Genomic DNA, 17,115 nt, shown 5'->3' with positions numbered 1-17,115 from the left:
TCATAATGGTCTTCAATCAAACCCTAGGCCAAATCTTAAATCCTAAATCAAACCTTAGACAAATCCTAAACTTTAAATCAAATCCTAAATAAATCCTAAATCCTAAACCAAATTCTAGACAAATCCTAAAGCTTAAACTAAATCCTAGACAAATCCTTAACAAATCCTAAATCCTAAAATCTAAAGCAAATCAAAACTCTAATATCTATTGATTAAACCATCAATCTTGCTTGAAAATTTACACACCTCTCAAATTCTTAGTAAGAAAATTATACAAAAAATTTGAAGATAATTGCACTTACCAAATAGAAGAAAAATCCTAAAATCCTCTTAGGTATTAGCTGGCCTACTACTCCAATCTAAATATTGAATTTCTAGTACTAATATCTCATTTTCAAACCATTCAATTATTTTCAAAATTCACATATGAGTAGCAAATCAAGTCTATTACCTTTATATATAAATTTCACTCTAGTCCAACTAGTAGATAACTAAAGATCTTAGAAATCCTAATTATCCTTTAAAGTCCAATTTTTGAGATCTCAATCTATTTGAAATTCAATAATTTTCAATTCAAATGTCTGATCAAGTTCAAACTTATAGCATATACTTCAAAAAACTATTCTCATAAGTCTTCAAACTTTGAACTATACTTCTACTACCAAAATCACAAAATTTTCCAAAACATATTACTCTTTTTATTTAATAAATTTTAGAATCATCCAAAACAATTAAAACTTTGCAAAACTCTTACAAAGTCATTAAACACTCAAATCACTCAAAATCAATGTCCAAAGAAACTTTATTAAGTCTACTCTCAATCCCTATTCTTTGATCTATAAAAGAACCCTAAGTTGTTGTAGGTACTTGGTTTTGTGCCAATCTAGGTTGATAATTGGTCTTCTCTGGGTGTCAAATTTTTTCCTTTTGAATTAATTTTTTCTAAAATCAGCTCCTAACTTCTTCTTACATATGCTCATGTTCTTTATTTTTCTAATCTATCTTATTTTTTTATATTTAAGGCCTTATAAAGTAAATAGAAGCCTACTTTCTTAAAAGATAGCATTTATACCTTTAGTTTTACTTTCTTTTGGACTATTTTCTATTTTTTGAGATAATTTGCTATAATATTTGAAATAAGATCTTCTACAATATAATAATTTCTTCATCCTTTTCACCTATTAATTGTGTTACATCATGATAATATATGAATTTATAACCGCATTGACGTCCTTTACCAAGTAGTTCCTATCATTGTCCTTCTTTTATTATTGCAATAGGATTATATGACCAAAATGAGCTTATCATCATGTTGATTCCTATCCTTATTTGAAATAAGATGCTATTATAACTATTACTAACTTCTATTGTTTATCAATGTGAAATGTTTTTTTTCTAACACACCTTCATTGAGCTCAACTAAATTAGAGTTATAACCTACCACCAACCTTATATACTTATCTATCAAAATAAGTGTCTTTGCAAAATCCTTCATAATAGCAATTCCTCCTCTTCTAATGCATAATTTTTTTTTTTTTTTGAAGACATTTTCAAGCATTATATTTTTTGCTAAAACTAATGAATTCATTAGTTTTAGCAAAAAATAATAATTGAATTCATTAGTTTTAGCAAAAAATAAATGAATTCATTAGTTTTAGTAAAAAATAATAATTAACTAATGAATTCATTAGTTTTAGCAAAAAATAATAATTGAAACATATTTTTTACATTGCATTATCTTCTTTTGTTACAATCTACCATCGTATCATACTCCAGCTACAATATGAAAATAAAAATACATATTAACTTATGTAACTTCAATTGCTCTTGTATTCCAATACTATCTTCTATACTAGTGAGTTATTATGCATGTAACTTTAATTGCTCTTTATATTTTTATGTCCAATACTACAATATTGGCAACTAATGATAATACATACTAAAAACATCACTCAAAAAAACATAGTACTAAAAAAATACATTATGTATAAAGATTAAAATTATTTCTTTAAAAAAAAACTATTCTATTTTAATTTTTTACATTATAGGTTAAAAAAGAAAATATTCTTATCAAATAAAAATGATAAATCTATATACAAGTAGATCAAGCTACTTTTCACATCACTAAAGAAAAAATAAAGAATATAAGTGTAAATAGAGAAAATCCTAAAGCTTTATTAAATGGCTAAATCACCATAATTAAACAAATCCTTACAATTCAAGCTTTCTCTCTTTAAAAGATCACTTATTAGTTTTAACTTAATAAAAATGTCAAGTTAAGGTTATTTTTCTACTAAAGTTTTTAAATACTAATTAATATGACAAAATCAACTAATAAAATAATTAAGCGGATGTAAAATCATAAAATCAAACTAAATTACATATATCTATTGGCATTTAGCATTTAATGTCACATCATGTGACAAGAATAAAATTACCACTTAGATAATATTAGCTTAAGTTAATTGATAGTTGTCAATGAATTAATTCTTGGCATTAAGAAGAACCAACCTATAAATAAGCCACTAAATACAAAGCAAAGAAATAGGTAAAAAAATAAAGAATCTACTAAAAAATATTTAAAAGATAGATAATAATATAAAGCATATATTAAGAGATATCTTTGTAGTAAGTGAAATGCTACAAGATTTTCTAGATCTATTTTATGATAGATATAATAATGAAGTGATGGAAGTTGTCTATTATGACAAGTACCACCACCTATAAGTAAAGAGTGATGGAAGTGAAAGTCATCTTCTTTTATACTTCTCTTTATGTACAACCTTGTTGATGCTAAATGTTGTGACTTCTAACTTCTCTTCTCTTCAATAATACATGTAATATACAAGCATCTATTTTAGATCATTTTTGTATGACTAATTGTCTTTGATTATATATCTAATTTGATGGTTTGTAGCAAGCAGAAGATATTGTAGAAATCTGAGTTGCAAACCGACTTTGGGCTGATATAGGTGGTTTCTAATGTTAGGTTTTGATGCTGATATTTGTGAAACATAGGAAAATGAAATATTGATATTCCATAAAATGTACACATTGTGTTGCAGGAAATCGGTCCACTACTTGCTAAAAGTGGCAAAATCTGTTGCAAAATATTCTTAAAACATGGGATTTGTAGGGAAACAGACATGGGTTCATATATGATACATAACTGCCCTCACCAGACTAAACAAACTCAGAAAGGGGCCAAAGGTACACAATTCAGCTGGCGTCAGTCTTGCCGAGCAAAGTCACCAGGTTCTGCATAATTTACTAGGCACTCAGGGCAAGTGCCTCTATAGACACCTAGTTCCTGTGAATGTACGTGCTTCAAGTAGCGAGGTATGTCTCATGTTACTACTTAAAAAATCCTAACTTAGCTCTAGTCCTTCTCTTCCACAATGCTAGTTTGTAAAAGAATAAGTTCATTATGCTAAAAACAAACTCATTCGCGAATGATGTGAGCATAAGCAGAGGTTGGTTTTCTAGGATTTCAACCTTTTTCAGTGAATCAGAGAATTGCTGAGCAGATCATGCGGGCAGGAAGGCAGAGCGTTCGGTGTGTCAGTTTGAATATATACTCAACCGACAGAAACTCGTTCAGCCATGAGGATATGAAGCACGTCCATAAGAACCATTGTCCTCGTTGCAAAATGAATCTTGTTTATGAAAGCAAGTATGCAGCCTGTCACGATCGTGTATGACACCCACCAGGGTTGCAGTAAAATCTGACCCTTTTGCAGTTAAAAACGCTAGAATCAGAAAAAAGTTCCACTCTTCTTGTAGATCATTAACCTCACATTTGTAATCCTATGAAATTTCGGGACATCAGACTTGCAAAATGCCATAAGTCCCTCAAACCGACACAGTTGCCCTTATTTTCCAAAAGTGATACATCCATAGATGACAAAGGGTGAACTCTGCCACAATCCACTACCATTGAATTATAGATCTAAGCAAGATGCTGATTTTGTTGTTTTTTTTTTATATGTAATTTTTTTTTCGTTTAAGCTCCATTCAAATACACTTCAAGTATTTCTTTTAAGGCTATACTAGAAGTGATCATTCAAATATTTGCCCATCTTCCTAATCTACTTTTGCCACTGATTTATCTAACATTTGACACATCCTGGTTTTGTACAAAAACTTGCAGTGGTAGAGTTCCAACAGGTTGCAGAGTAAAACTTAGTCGAACAAATCTATAAGAGGCAGAGTAGAGTGATACACAGAAATATTAAATATAGAATATCCAGCCAAACTTTTTGAATCTCTGTCAGTGGTACTACAGCCCTCCTTGGTTTGGGTTATTGTTAATTCCATATTTTCTATTTTTCTCCTCAATCAAAATGTTCTCATTTACTGGTTCATAGCTAAATTATTATCCTTGTTTGTAAGTATCACCCATCGTATTCAATATTTTTTCCATGGATTCAACTTCTTAAGAACCCATTTAATCCATGCTGCAATTGTTCTTTTGTCTAATCTCTCACTCGCTCTAGTCTTGATTTGGATTATAGTTTATTTTATCTTTCCTCTCTCTAATGTTCCTCGCTTAAATTGCTTGTACAAGTCTATGTCAGCAATAAATAGTTAATTTAATTTAATTTAATTATTTAAACATTGGCTCCAGTTCTAAAACTAGTTTCATCATACTAATTAAATTTTTTAACTATAAAACATGTAACATTTTATAATTTATCATCAAAACTACAATAATTTATGTACTAAATTAATTTCAGTTTTGACAAAGAGGGATTTTTTTTTCTATGCATGAAGAAGAAGTCCTTACATGAAGGAGTTTATTGAGAGATGTTCACTATATATAGTAATAAATATACTAAATGCATTATAGTCATTTATTATTTCAATTTTACTATCTAATATTATTTAATTATATATATATATATATAGATATATATATATAATTTAGTATGCTATGTATTATAATAAAGTACATAAATTTAATATAATTTTTTTTAACCACCTCTACTTTAACTTTCACTACAATACCAAATTATTAGAGATACAAAAACTACTTATAAATTATATATTAATACAAAGATTTTTCCAAAAACCAAAGTTTGAATGAAAATAAAATTCTAATTAATTATTTTTACAAACTATAGTTATATATTTAAAATTTCATAAAAAATATATAATAAATATTGTGTATATTTACTAATTTACACATGTAAATCTAATTTTAAATAAAATTTTAATAAATATTATATTAGTAGTTATGTGTTTATTTTCATGTCTTTCAAGATAAGTAAATCTAATTCCTTTAATATACATTATCATCCTACACATTATAATTAAATCCTTTATGCATAGAAATTTATTTATTTATGCATGCATGCATGCATGCAAAAATTTTCCCTTTGTGATGCAAAGACTCTAATAAATACATGCATTCTTTAGTTTAACCTCATAAAAAATTTACTTAACATGCACATTGTATATTAGCCAATAAGAGGACTTCTTCATCTCTCCAATGTTTATTCCTGTAATGACTTATCTGATCAATTTGTAAATATAAAAATTAACGTAAAATTACCTTATAATTATATTCTTTAAAAAAATTAAAAATTACCTATTCAAAACACAATTGTGAACATACATCACTACTACAAGATTTATTATTGTCATTATTAATTCTTTTATATTAACCATAAATTTTCTTTATGTCCTTTTGCAATTTTATTATTAAACAATGTGATGATGGTAGGACAATAGGAGTGTAGGGTTTGTGATTTGTAACCAAAACTTGGACTAAAACCTCATAGACCGTGAAGAAGTTGGGTACGAAAGTCCCTTTTCAAGCAAAATGAATGATGGACACAACGTGACAACACGTAACAAGAGTCAACATCGGAAGAACGGCGCACACTTGGTGCGATCATCAAACAGAAATGGCAAATCAAATGAAACGAAGAATAATAACCTACCCAAGAGCAACGCATGCGTCAAGACGAGGCAGAATTGGACCCTAGTCCTTGCAGACACCGTTGCAGCTTACCCTCCAGCTCTTCAACTGATGGTTTGTCCTCCTGCATGGACACCATCTTCCTCTCCCATCTTGCAACCATCAGCCAAGCTTAAGCTGTACACCCAGTTCAAACATGCTCTTAAATTTGTCACTTTCTAGCTGCAGTCTCCGATATGCCATCTTCATTTCTGGTGAATCAGGTCCTTGCTCTTCAATCATCCAGCGATGGAGTGGGTTGTGGCTACTAAGATGCAGGCGGTGGAGATGGCCAAGGTCATTTTGCAAGGCAGAGATGAAGAGTTGGCGTTTCGTTTGCAAGTGGAGGAAACCGTGAGGGTGTCTGTGATGGAGGCATCAGAGATCAGAGTGAACCTGGAACAGTGTCAATCGGACTCAGGTTCGCATGCAAACTGGGACGTAAATTTTGATGCGGCGTTGGAAGTGGCCTGTCAAGAGCTTGAAACCTTTGTTGAACAGTTGGAGGAGACGCTGTTGTCAGTAATTGAGATCAATAGATTAGCACACTTGGAAGAGGGTACTCAATTTGTGCTGGTTACTGATGAAGTCGTTGATGATCAATTCGAAACATATGTGATTCAAACGATGGAATTTTGGTGTCCGAAAACAAGTGGGCTTAGTTGCCATGACGAGAGGAAGTCCCGACGACGCGTGCAAAGTTCCGAACCAGGGACATCCAGGAACCGTGGTTTGAAGCTTAGGGTATACCACTCGGGCATGGAGCAGGATGGGAAACGAAAGAGGATACTGGAGGATAGCAGCGATGAGGAACTCCTCGAAAGTTTCTTTCGGATGGCACAACTTGAGGACGATCGGGGAGCCAACCAGGCAGACGATGAAGATACCCAGAACCTTTGTCAGATCTGCTTTGATGCCACACCTGAGCAAAGACCTTTTATTACTCTAAATGGTAATTGTGTTAATTATTGTTTATTTGATTGTATGTCAACAATGGTGGATAGTCAATATATTAGCAGTGTAATTTGGTGTCGTGCTTCAGCTTATCTGCATATCGTAGTTCTCAACTTCAAAATAACAGTTCCTTGCTATCAATCACGACATAGGATGTGGACATCAGTACTGCCAGCAATGTGTCTCAAGTCATGCAATGACGTTAATTGCCAATGGAAAAATACACATTACTTGTTTGCAAGTCAAATGCCCATCAACCCTATCCCGCAGACAGTTGACGTCACTTCTAGACAAGAAGACCCTCGACATTTTAATAAGCAGAAGAAGAGAATCTTACATCCCTGCTTCCGAGATCATTTACTGTCCGTTCAAAGATTGCTTAAAAATGGCCACTAAGCCCAGTACCCACGGCCAGCAGCCACAGACTTCGTCTGATCAGCACCCAAGTGACTTCAGCAAGGTGAAATGTGGAGCTTGCCACCGTGCATTCTGCTTTCAGTGCAATATAGCTTGGCATGAGGCCATGAGTTGCGGAGAGTACAATGCGTCACAGAAAAACCAGCGCCTTTTGGGGGATGAGAAGCTCCTCATGATGGCTGCAGAATCCAAGTGGCAACGTTGCAGTAAGTGCGGAACTGTCATTGAACGAAGTGGTGGTTGTTCTCACATGCAATGTCGGTAAGCTCTCCCTCAGTACTCTTCTACATTTGACAGCTAGTCTACCCTAGCCACTAATGCAATTATTTCCACCGAGAGTAACTTCACTTTTGCACGGAATTCTACGATGCTTCCAGGAGATATATCTCAGACATGGGTCATCTTCTTGGATTGGTAGAGGACCAAGTCAGATTTCAGACCCAAATTCGCATATCTTCTTTTCAGGTGTTGTGTACTGTTTAAAAAATTGAGCTGCAAACTTTAACCGCATCGAATGTTTTCCTCGTTCAACGCAGATGCGGGCATAATTTTTGCTATGGCTGTGGAGTCTCCTGGCAAGGTGCAGGTGTAAATTGCATGTGCCCCTGACGAAAGGAGTCTGGATTGGTAGGTCCATGCGAAGGTGCAGCTCCACTCTTCACAGAAAAGCGAAGTTAGTGCGACTCCTCAGCTCCGGAACCTCGCTGTTGCAGTCGTGATCTAATGTGATGATCAAGTCGGGAGATTGCATGGTGGGCGATACAAGAGCAATTCGATGTTTCATGAATCTTGAGCACTCTATCATCGTTACGGTGAATGCCGTCCATGAACCAATTTTTTTACAGAATTCACGTCAGTTGCTTTGGGGTTCATGACCAATTTCCAAAATATCTCCGAAAGAAAATCGGTCGGTAACTAGTGCATCCATTCAAAAAATGATTCCGAGTTGCTCTTGTATTGTGCGTTTATTTTTGTTTCGATTTGTTTTAGATTTTTTTTGTTTTGTACTTTAATTGTTTCGTTGTTGAAGCAAGAAGTTGTTGCAACTGTAGCAACATTCTCTTCTATACGAAAGCAGTTGTTTGCATGCATGAAGCTGCTGCAAGTTGTGCAACGATAGTTTCCCACTTCGAAATACTGATGCTTTTTTGTCACATTTAATTCTGATAAATCAGCTTTTAAGGTTATTTATGGAACTTCGTACATATAAAGATACAATGGGTTATATATATATGTAGAGAGAGAGAGAGAGAGTTTAAAAATACCAAGAAAAAATGTAACAATGGTTATATATTTGTATCTTGAAGAAAAGACCTTAAGTGATCTTTATTATATGTTATTTAAATCATTTAGATATTAGGAACAAATTTTTTATTTTTCCAACATGTTAATTTTTTTTTACTATTGAGAGGTATTTTTTTTTAAAATATAAATATTTCTATTTTGAAACCTTCATATTTATGTATTAAATTTCTAATCAAATTAAAAAAATTCAAATGTATACAATATAATGCTATAAATCTACAAAGCACAAACACTATATCAGATATTATTAATGCAAAATTAGACCATAAAGTAATTTATATTATAGTATAATAATTTTTTTTGAATTTGAATAATTAGGAATTTCTTTAAAAATTAAATTTTAAATACATATACTAAAAATACTAAAAATACTAAAAAATCTAAACTTATTAAAAAAATCATTTAAATAATTAAATATTTATATCAATTAGTAAACTTTAAAACTATAAATAAAACAATTTTTAGTTCATTTTGTATTTATTAAAGAAATAAAAAATTATATTTAATTGATATTAGAAGATTTAAAAAATACAAATTTATCTTTAAAATGAAAATATACATGTTATTTAGTTTTTTGGTTAATGATAATATATTTTCATTAACTTTAGAAATAATGAATTGTATTTTAAAATATCAATAAATATTACTTTTTTTGTTTTAAATGTGAAATGGGTGTGTATATATAAGAATAAATTATTCAAATAATTATAAAAAACTTCTAAACTTGCTAATTAAATTAATTTTGCTTATTACTTAAATAGGATTTTTTGTTAATTTAAAATAATTAAGCTCAAAAATCTATATTTAAAAATTTAACAGCTATAAATTTTAATTAGATTTAGACACTTAATTTAATGTATGTATATATATATATATATATATATATATACATACATATATAGATATATTAAATTTATTTATTGATTTCTATTTATGTTTATTCCATTTTTACAAATAATATGTATCAATATACATAAGCTTTTAAATTTATTTGTTTATTTATTTATTTAAAAATTAAATTTGTAAAAAAGTTGATATCCATATTTTAGTAATTAAAAATAATTTTAATATTTTAAAATATAACTGATATAAAAATTAATTAAAAATTTAAATAATAATAAAAATTAGTACATATTATTTAAATAGTATTATAATACCAAAATATCTTAAATATCATATTAGAAATAATGTTGTAATATATATATATATAAATTTATTTATTTATTTTATTTTATTTACATAAAATATGGTGGGCTTATTCATCATTAATAAAAATTCTTGTAGAAATTTTAAAAAAGAAATAAAGACATACTTGGATAGCCCCTTCATTGCGTGACTAATAGATTGTTAAAGTGCAATGCTTGGTAACATTATCCCTATAGAAATTTTAAAACTTTAATATGAGATGTAAATTTTAATTAATGATAAATAGTTATTTTTTATTTTAAAAGATGCTTATATGTTCTAAAAGATGAAGCATAACTATGTGCTTTTCAAGTTTATCATGATTTTTTAATTGTAGGATATTTTGGAAATAATAAGAACCTGAAGTTAATATAAAGAGATTTTTAGTGGCATCAAATGTAGAAGGCTTTTAAAAACTTTGTACAATCATGTGATATTTATTCAAGATCAAAAATTCATTGTCATCAACTCTATAGACTTTTTTAGCCATTACATATACTACAATAATAGTGGTCTTTTGTTTCTATAGATTTTAACATAAATCTTTTGATTTCAAGTTCTTGTGACTTTATATTAATAATATTAGATTATTTTACTAAAATTACATAATTTGTACTATGTATAAAAACTCTTATAAATAAAGAAACAAATACACTTTTCTTTGACAATATTTAGAACTATCATGAATTGCTAAAGAATGTTGTATCAAATAAAAGAACTCAAATTATATTAAGGATTTTAGGAACATTTTTAAACATATAGAATTTATATATAAAATTATCTTTCATTTTTCATCTTCAAATTAGTGGACAAACAAAACGAATGAATCAAGTTTTGAAACAGTATTTAAAATGTACCATCAACGACCATTAAGATAATTAGACAATTATTTTGCCATTGGGGGTATTTTTTTTAATGATAAAATTATTCATTTATCTATTCAACAATCATGTTTTATGCTAATTATGGTTATCATTCATAACTTGATACCTTTGACTTTTCAAAAATTGATGATCTTACTATAAAAGATTTTAGCAAATTATTTATTAAAGCTACATGTAACAATGAAGGTAGAATTAAAAGAAGCTCTAGAACAACATAAAATCAATATAGATGCTTATTGTAAGGAATAACCTCAATTCTACATTGAAAAGAAAGAATGATTACTTTGTTGTAATATTGACACTTGTTACTTTTATAAAAAGTTAGATTACTATAGACTTGAACCATTTCTTTTTTATAAACAAAAAATCTAATTTCTTATTAATTACACCTACCAAAATCTATAAAGATCAAATTTGTATTCTACATGTCTCTTTTTGAGCCATATAAAATAATGGATTTACCAAAAAAATAAAAAATACCACTTCTTCCTAAAGAAGTAAATAACAATAAAGAGTTCGAGCTTCAAGAAGTTTTTGATTCAAAGTGGTGTAAAAATAGGTTGAAATAACTTGTACAATGGCATAGATTTGATATTAATAAACAGACATAGAAGCTAGTGAAGAATCTTACAAATGCAACAAATAAGATTTAAGCTTTATATTGACAACATCCATCAAAATCAAAATAATGAATTGAACAATTCTTTGCTATAAAAGAAATAAGATTTAATAAAGATTGCATTACATACTCTATTCTTGTTTGTAGTTTCTATATATTTGTGGCAATAAAAAGATGAAAAATTAACAACCAACAAATTCAATTTGAGAGCTATCGTTTGATAAGTTAACAAATAAAGCATTGAAATTATTACAACCTTTGAAGAGACTCTTGATATTTGATGATATTATTGAAAGTAAGAAATATCTTTGATGATATTTGAAATGATTTATTTGAAGAAAGTTATGAAAGCCTCAATTAATAGGGTGTGTTTTTTTGCTCTAATATGAGACAATATTAATGGTTAATAGGATCTATCAACTACGTTCAAAGAAAACAAAGATCATAGTATGAAGCAATTATAATTTTTCATATCTTGCACTTCTTTGATATATAATCATTGTTCTTTGTAGAATTTGTCTTAAAAAAAAGATATTGTTACAAACATACATATTTATATTATTTATTATCTAGATTAGAAAAGTTTCATGGAAATAAATAGAAGCAAGTAAATTTTATAATTTATATTAGAAAACCTTCTTGTAAGCTTTTTAGATGGAATTTGACTTTATACATGTCTATAGATGATTGATTTGTTGAAAACCAAGCAAATAAGTTGGCTACATCTTATATATATATTAGCAATTTATGATACAAGTTGCTCATATGGCATGCATATAAGAAACTTGTCTTGTAAATTAAAGATATATCTTGCAAGTTTGAGACGCGCCAAAGTCCCATAGAATATTGCCACATAATTCTTTATTAGTTGGTATATATACAGATAAAAGTAAGGCTTTTTTTGCACGTGTTATTTTTATTTTTATTTTTTTGTTAATCTTGTTTCAAGAATCCTTAGTCATTTTTTCTTTGAAAATAGTTATTTTAGTTTTAATATTATACTAAATTTGAGTAATTATCTACTATTTTTTGATAATGCAAGAATGTATTAATTTCTTGATTGTTTGTAATTCATATCTTTAATATAGAATTAGATCAAGTTATTATGGATTTACAATTGTGTAGTCTCCATTTCAAATCTTAATAGAAGTTTAGATGCTATACAATATTGAACTAGTGACTAAGTAAGAAGTTGCTACATATAAAGATATGTTGAATTAAATATAAATAATTTTTTTTTACTTTCTTGGTTATAGTTTGAGTGTTTTTTTTTTTTTTTTTTTTTTTTTTAATACTCTTCTTCTTCTAGTAGATTGCAGTATCAATTTTTGTGAGTTCTTCTATTCTTTTCTTTATAAACTATATCAAAAACAAGAGTAGAGTTTTTTCTATTTTCACAAATAGTTTCAAATGGTCACCATATACAAAGCTCATTAATGGATATTAATTAATTAAAAGCTTAGTAAATTCTTAGTAACACTCAATTTTTATTTTTTATTTAGTATTAATAATAAATTATTAAAAACATCTATATTAGTTTTTTATCTTTATTTATTATTTATAAGTATATAAAAGTATAAAAAAGATTCTCATATTTATTTAATTTTATATAAAATATTTAATTAATTTAAAATAATTTTATTACTATCAAAAAATTAAAGTAAAAAAATAGCTTTAAATTATTAATAGTAATGTAAAATTATTTTAAGATTTTTTAGAATTTTTTAGAATTAATTTATAATTATTTAGTAATTTTTAGAATAATTTTTAAGACTTTGATTAATAAAATAAATATATATATATATATATATATATATATATCACTTTGAGATGCCATTATGAAAAAATGGAGTAATATTTGAAAGATTCTTAAGTTTCTTAAATTAATTGAATATTTTTTAACACCACAATGAGGTAAAAAATGCACAAAAAATAGTTTTATTAGTACAAAATAGCAAGAATAGCAACTAGTATAATCCTTATAAAAAGGGTGGTGCACAAGTTACACATGGATTGTAGCACCTTAAATATATGTAGGAAGATAAGACTAAGGCCTTATGGCCACTGTAAGACACATATATAGACTACTTATGAATAATGGTGAGATTCAAATCTTTGATTTTTAAGCAAGTTAATCTTAAGATAAAATTAATTTACATAATTTTTTTAATTATTTATTTTTTAAATTTAAACCATAATAACTTATTTATTATAATTTGAAGATGTATATTTCTTATGCCATTAAAAACATAGTTAAATTATCTATCTAATAATTTTTTATTAATATTTTTATAATAGATGAAAATCTAATTATCAAAAAATGATTAATTTTATAGTGTATAATTATCTGATTGTAATTCTTTCATATATTTTGTATTATTTTTCTTTTTTCTTGTTATATTTGTTTTTTAGTTCATACTAAAACTACAAAAAAAAACTTTTAATTGATGCTATCTTGTAATTTTGATTGAGATGTAAATTTTATACTTACATGACACACCTACCTTTGATGAGGAAAATATATCAAGTAATATTCTAATCTAATATAATTTTTTATCTAAATGGCTTTGAAAAGAAAATTGTAGATATAATTTTGAAGTATTTTTCTTATGATTGCTCAAATGATCTTCAAGGAGTTCAACTACAATTTCAATCAATCTACAATTTATCTTAAAATGAGTTGACTTTACTTAAAGAATACATCAATAAGCATTTGGCCAAGAACTTTATATTCCATTCAAAATCTCTAATAAGAACTCTTATTTTATTTGTGAAAAAAAAATAGATCGCTATAGATGTTTATCAAAGATTAAACAAGATTATCATCAAAAATAGGTACTATCTACTTTTGATATTAAAACTTCTTGGCTAATTAAATCAAGCAAATATCTATACAAAAATAGATCTACAAAGAACATACACCTATTATCCATTAAAGAAGGAGATAAATGAAAGATTTTATTTCAAATGGCATATGAGTATTTTAAATATAATATCATGTCTTTAAGATTCAAAAATGCACTAATTATTTTTTGACATCTAATAAATGATATTTTCAAAAAAAAAATTAGATAATTTTGTTATTTTTTATCTAACCAACATTTTAATCTATTCTAAAAACACAAAAGAGTATGAACTTTATATCTTTTATGTATTACAAAAACTTAGAGATATAAGACTATATGACAAGATACAAAAGTGTGTATTTCTTACAACTCAAGTTAATTTTTTAGGATATATAATCTTAAATGACAATCTTATGATGGATCCTAAAAACATTTTAACTATCATAGATTAAAAAAATTCAAAAATAATAAGAGACATCTAATATTTTTTAGAATTAACTAATAATTATTTGATTTTTATCAAGAATTATTTTCAAGTTGCAACTTTACTTACACATTTGATTTGTAAAGATAAATTCAAGTGAAATAAAATAATTAATTAGCAATTGAAATTTTAAAGACAAATTTTATCACAACACCAATCTTATTTGTATTGATTTCTTGAAGGTATTATTTATAGAAATAATTATATTTTACTTTACCTTATATGTTGCATTATTATAAATGGGAATAAATAACAAATTTCACCTTATATCTTTTTATTCAAAAAATATTTTAATTACTAAGATTAATTAGAAGATTTATAATAAAGATTTTTTTTCAATTATGGATTCATTTCAAGAATAGTGTCATTATTTGGAAGGTACTTTAAGACTATTAATTTTTTATACAAATAATAATAACCTTAAGTATTTTATATTGGCACAAGTTTTGAATTATTGCCAAGTCTATTGAAGCATACTCTTATCAAGATTTAAATTCAAGTTCACTTATCTACTAAGAAAAAAACAAGACTTTTTATATGTCATTTATTAAAGTTTTTATTTTTTAACAAAAAAAAGATATAGTTTTTTTTATCAACAATAAATATTTTTTTTGAAAATAAAGTAATTTTATCTTTAAGCAATATAATTAATATTAAATTTTAATTTAATATTTTTTGATTAAGTATAGTCAAAAGATAAAATATAATTACATGCCTTTTAAGTTTGTTAAAATTTTCTAATTGTAGAATAATGTTAATATAACAAGACCTTGGAATTAATATCAAGAGATTTTTAGTAGTTTCAAATATGGAAGGTAATTAAAAACTTTATACAATCATGTGATATTTCCTCAAAATCAAAGATTCATTGTCATTTCACTTATGGACTTTTTCAACCATTACTTATATCAAAAAAACCAAGGTCATATGTTTATGTAGATTTTAACACAAATCTTTGAATTTCAAGCTCATATGATTATATATTTGTCATAGTAGATTGTTTCATAAGGATGGCATATTTTTTATTATTTAAAAAATCTATTATATATAAAGAAACAACTAGACACTTTCTTGAAAATACTTATTACTAACATAGATTGCTAATGAATATTATATCAAATAGATGAGTTCAATTTATATCAAGATTTTGAAAATTATTTTTTGAAATATTAAAGGTTGAAATAAAACTATTTTTGGCCTTCTATCTTTAAATTAATGGACAAAAAAAATAAGAAAATTAAGTAGTAGACTATTATTTGAGATATACCATCAACTACCATTAAGATAATTGGACAATTCTTTTGTCATTAGTAGAATTTGCCTATAATTATATAATATATTTTTTTATTCGATAATCACCTTTCAATGCTAATTATGAATTTTGACTTGATATTTTTGACTTTTCAAGAATTGATAATTCTATGGCAAAAGATCTAAAAAATCATTCATACATATAATTTCACAAACAAAAAAATAATCAAAATAAATATCTATCATAAAAAACAACCTCAATTTTATGTTTGCAAAAAGGTATGGTTGCCTTATTGTAATATCAAAACTATTTGCTTATGTAAGAAGTTGGATTACTATAAACTTAGATTATTTTTTATTTATAAACAGATAAAATAAATTGCGTATCAATTATACCTACTAAAATTTATGAAGATTCATCTTACGTTCCATGTATTTTTTTATTTATTTTTAATCTATAGAAGACAATGGATATATCAAGTAAAAGATAGATATCACTTTACATTATAAAAGTAGACAAGAATTAAGAATTTGAGATAGAAGATGTCTTAATATCAAAGTGGTGTCTAAATAGGTTGGAATATTTTGTACATTAATCTTTTTTATGCTTCTAAAATTTTTAAGAGTCTGTAGCTTTTCTTACCTTCAATAATAGTTATTCCAATTTTTTTCTTGAATATACATACTTTTTCATTCTCTTTATGTTTTCTTTCTTTAAAACGACATCCCACCTATATGATTACATTATTCAAGTCCTTGTCTTTGACAATCAAGCATTCTCACATCTATCACTTGGCAACAATATTTTTACACGCTTTGGTGCTACTGCTTGAAAAATAATATATTTTAAAGTTAAGGCAATTTTTGGAATAAATGCAATACAAACTGTATTGTCATATATCAAAACCTCCACTTCAAGGACCCAAGCAATTAAGCGGTGGATAGTAAGTTAGGAACCATTGTATGGGTTGTTTGTCGGGTTTGTATTATCAATATAACTTCACTCTTGTTCAAGTTGTTGACTTTATTGATATTTAGGAATTTTTAACGTTCTCCTAGAATTAAGAACGAATAATTCTGTTCGTTCGCCCACAGTCATAGAAATCATCCTCCAAGTAATGCACGGAATAACGACTTCCGTGAACAAGCTCAACGAATGCTGGGATCCGTACATCCAAGTGTCAGAAGCCCTAAACCTTCGATATCCT

The 17,115-nt window shown here is 27.0% G+C and overlaps 1 protein-coding gene across 1 annotated transcript; it reads left to right on the top strand.

Annotated features, from left to right (window-relative positions):
* Positions 1 to 5,826: 5,826 nt before the first annotated feature.
* LOC112280476 (uncharacterized) lies at positions 5,827 to 8,529 on the top strand. The gene is made up of 3 exons (XM_024516012.3): positions 5,827 to 6,914; positions 7,069 to 7,594; positions 7,870 to 8,529. Exons 1-3 carry the CDS (start codon positions 6,212 to 6,214, stop codon positions 7,940 to 7,942), a joined length of 1,302 nt encoding a protein of 433 aa, XP_024371780.1. The 5' UTR covers positions 5,827 to 6,211; the 3' UTR covers positions 7,943 to 8,529.
* Positions 8,530 to 17,115: the final 8,586 nt, after the last annotated feature.

The sequence above is a fragment of the Physcomitrium patens genome, chromosome 3 (assembly GCF_059467195.1).
Source record: "Physcomitrium patens ecotype Gransden chromosome 3, ASM5946719v1, whole genome shotgun sequence".
Taxonomy (NCBI): Eukaryota; Viridiplantae; Streptophyta; class Bryopsida; order Funariales; family Funariaceae; genus Physcomitrium; species Physcomitrium patens.
Note: the sequence above shows the minus strand (reverse complement) of the source record. Positions and strands in the feature narration are given on the sequence as shown.

Coding starts and splice junctions, on each gene's coding strand:
- LOC112280476 (XM_024516012.3), top strand. CDS start 6,212: ATGGAGTGGGTTGTGGCTACTAAGATGCAGGCGGTGGAGATGGCCAAG. Junction 6,915..7,068: donor ACCTTTTATTACTCTAAATG/GTAATTGTGTTA, acceptor ATCACGACATAG/GATGTGGACATCAGTACTGC. Junction 7,595..7,869: donor TGTTCTCACATGCAATGTCG/GTAAGCTCTCCC, acceptor CGTTCAACGCAG/ATGCGGGCATAATTTTTGCT.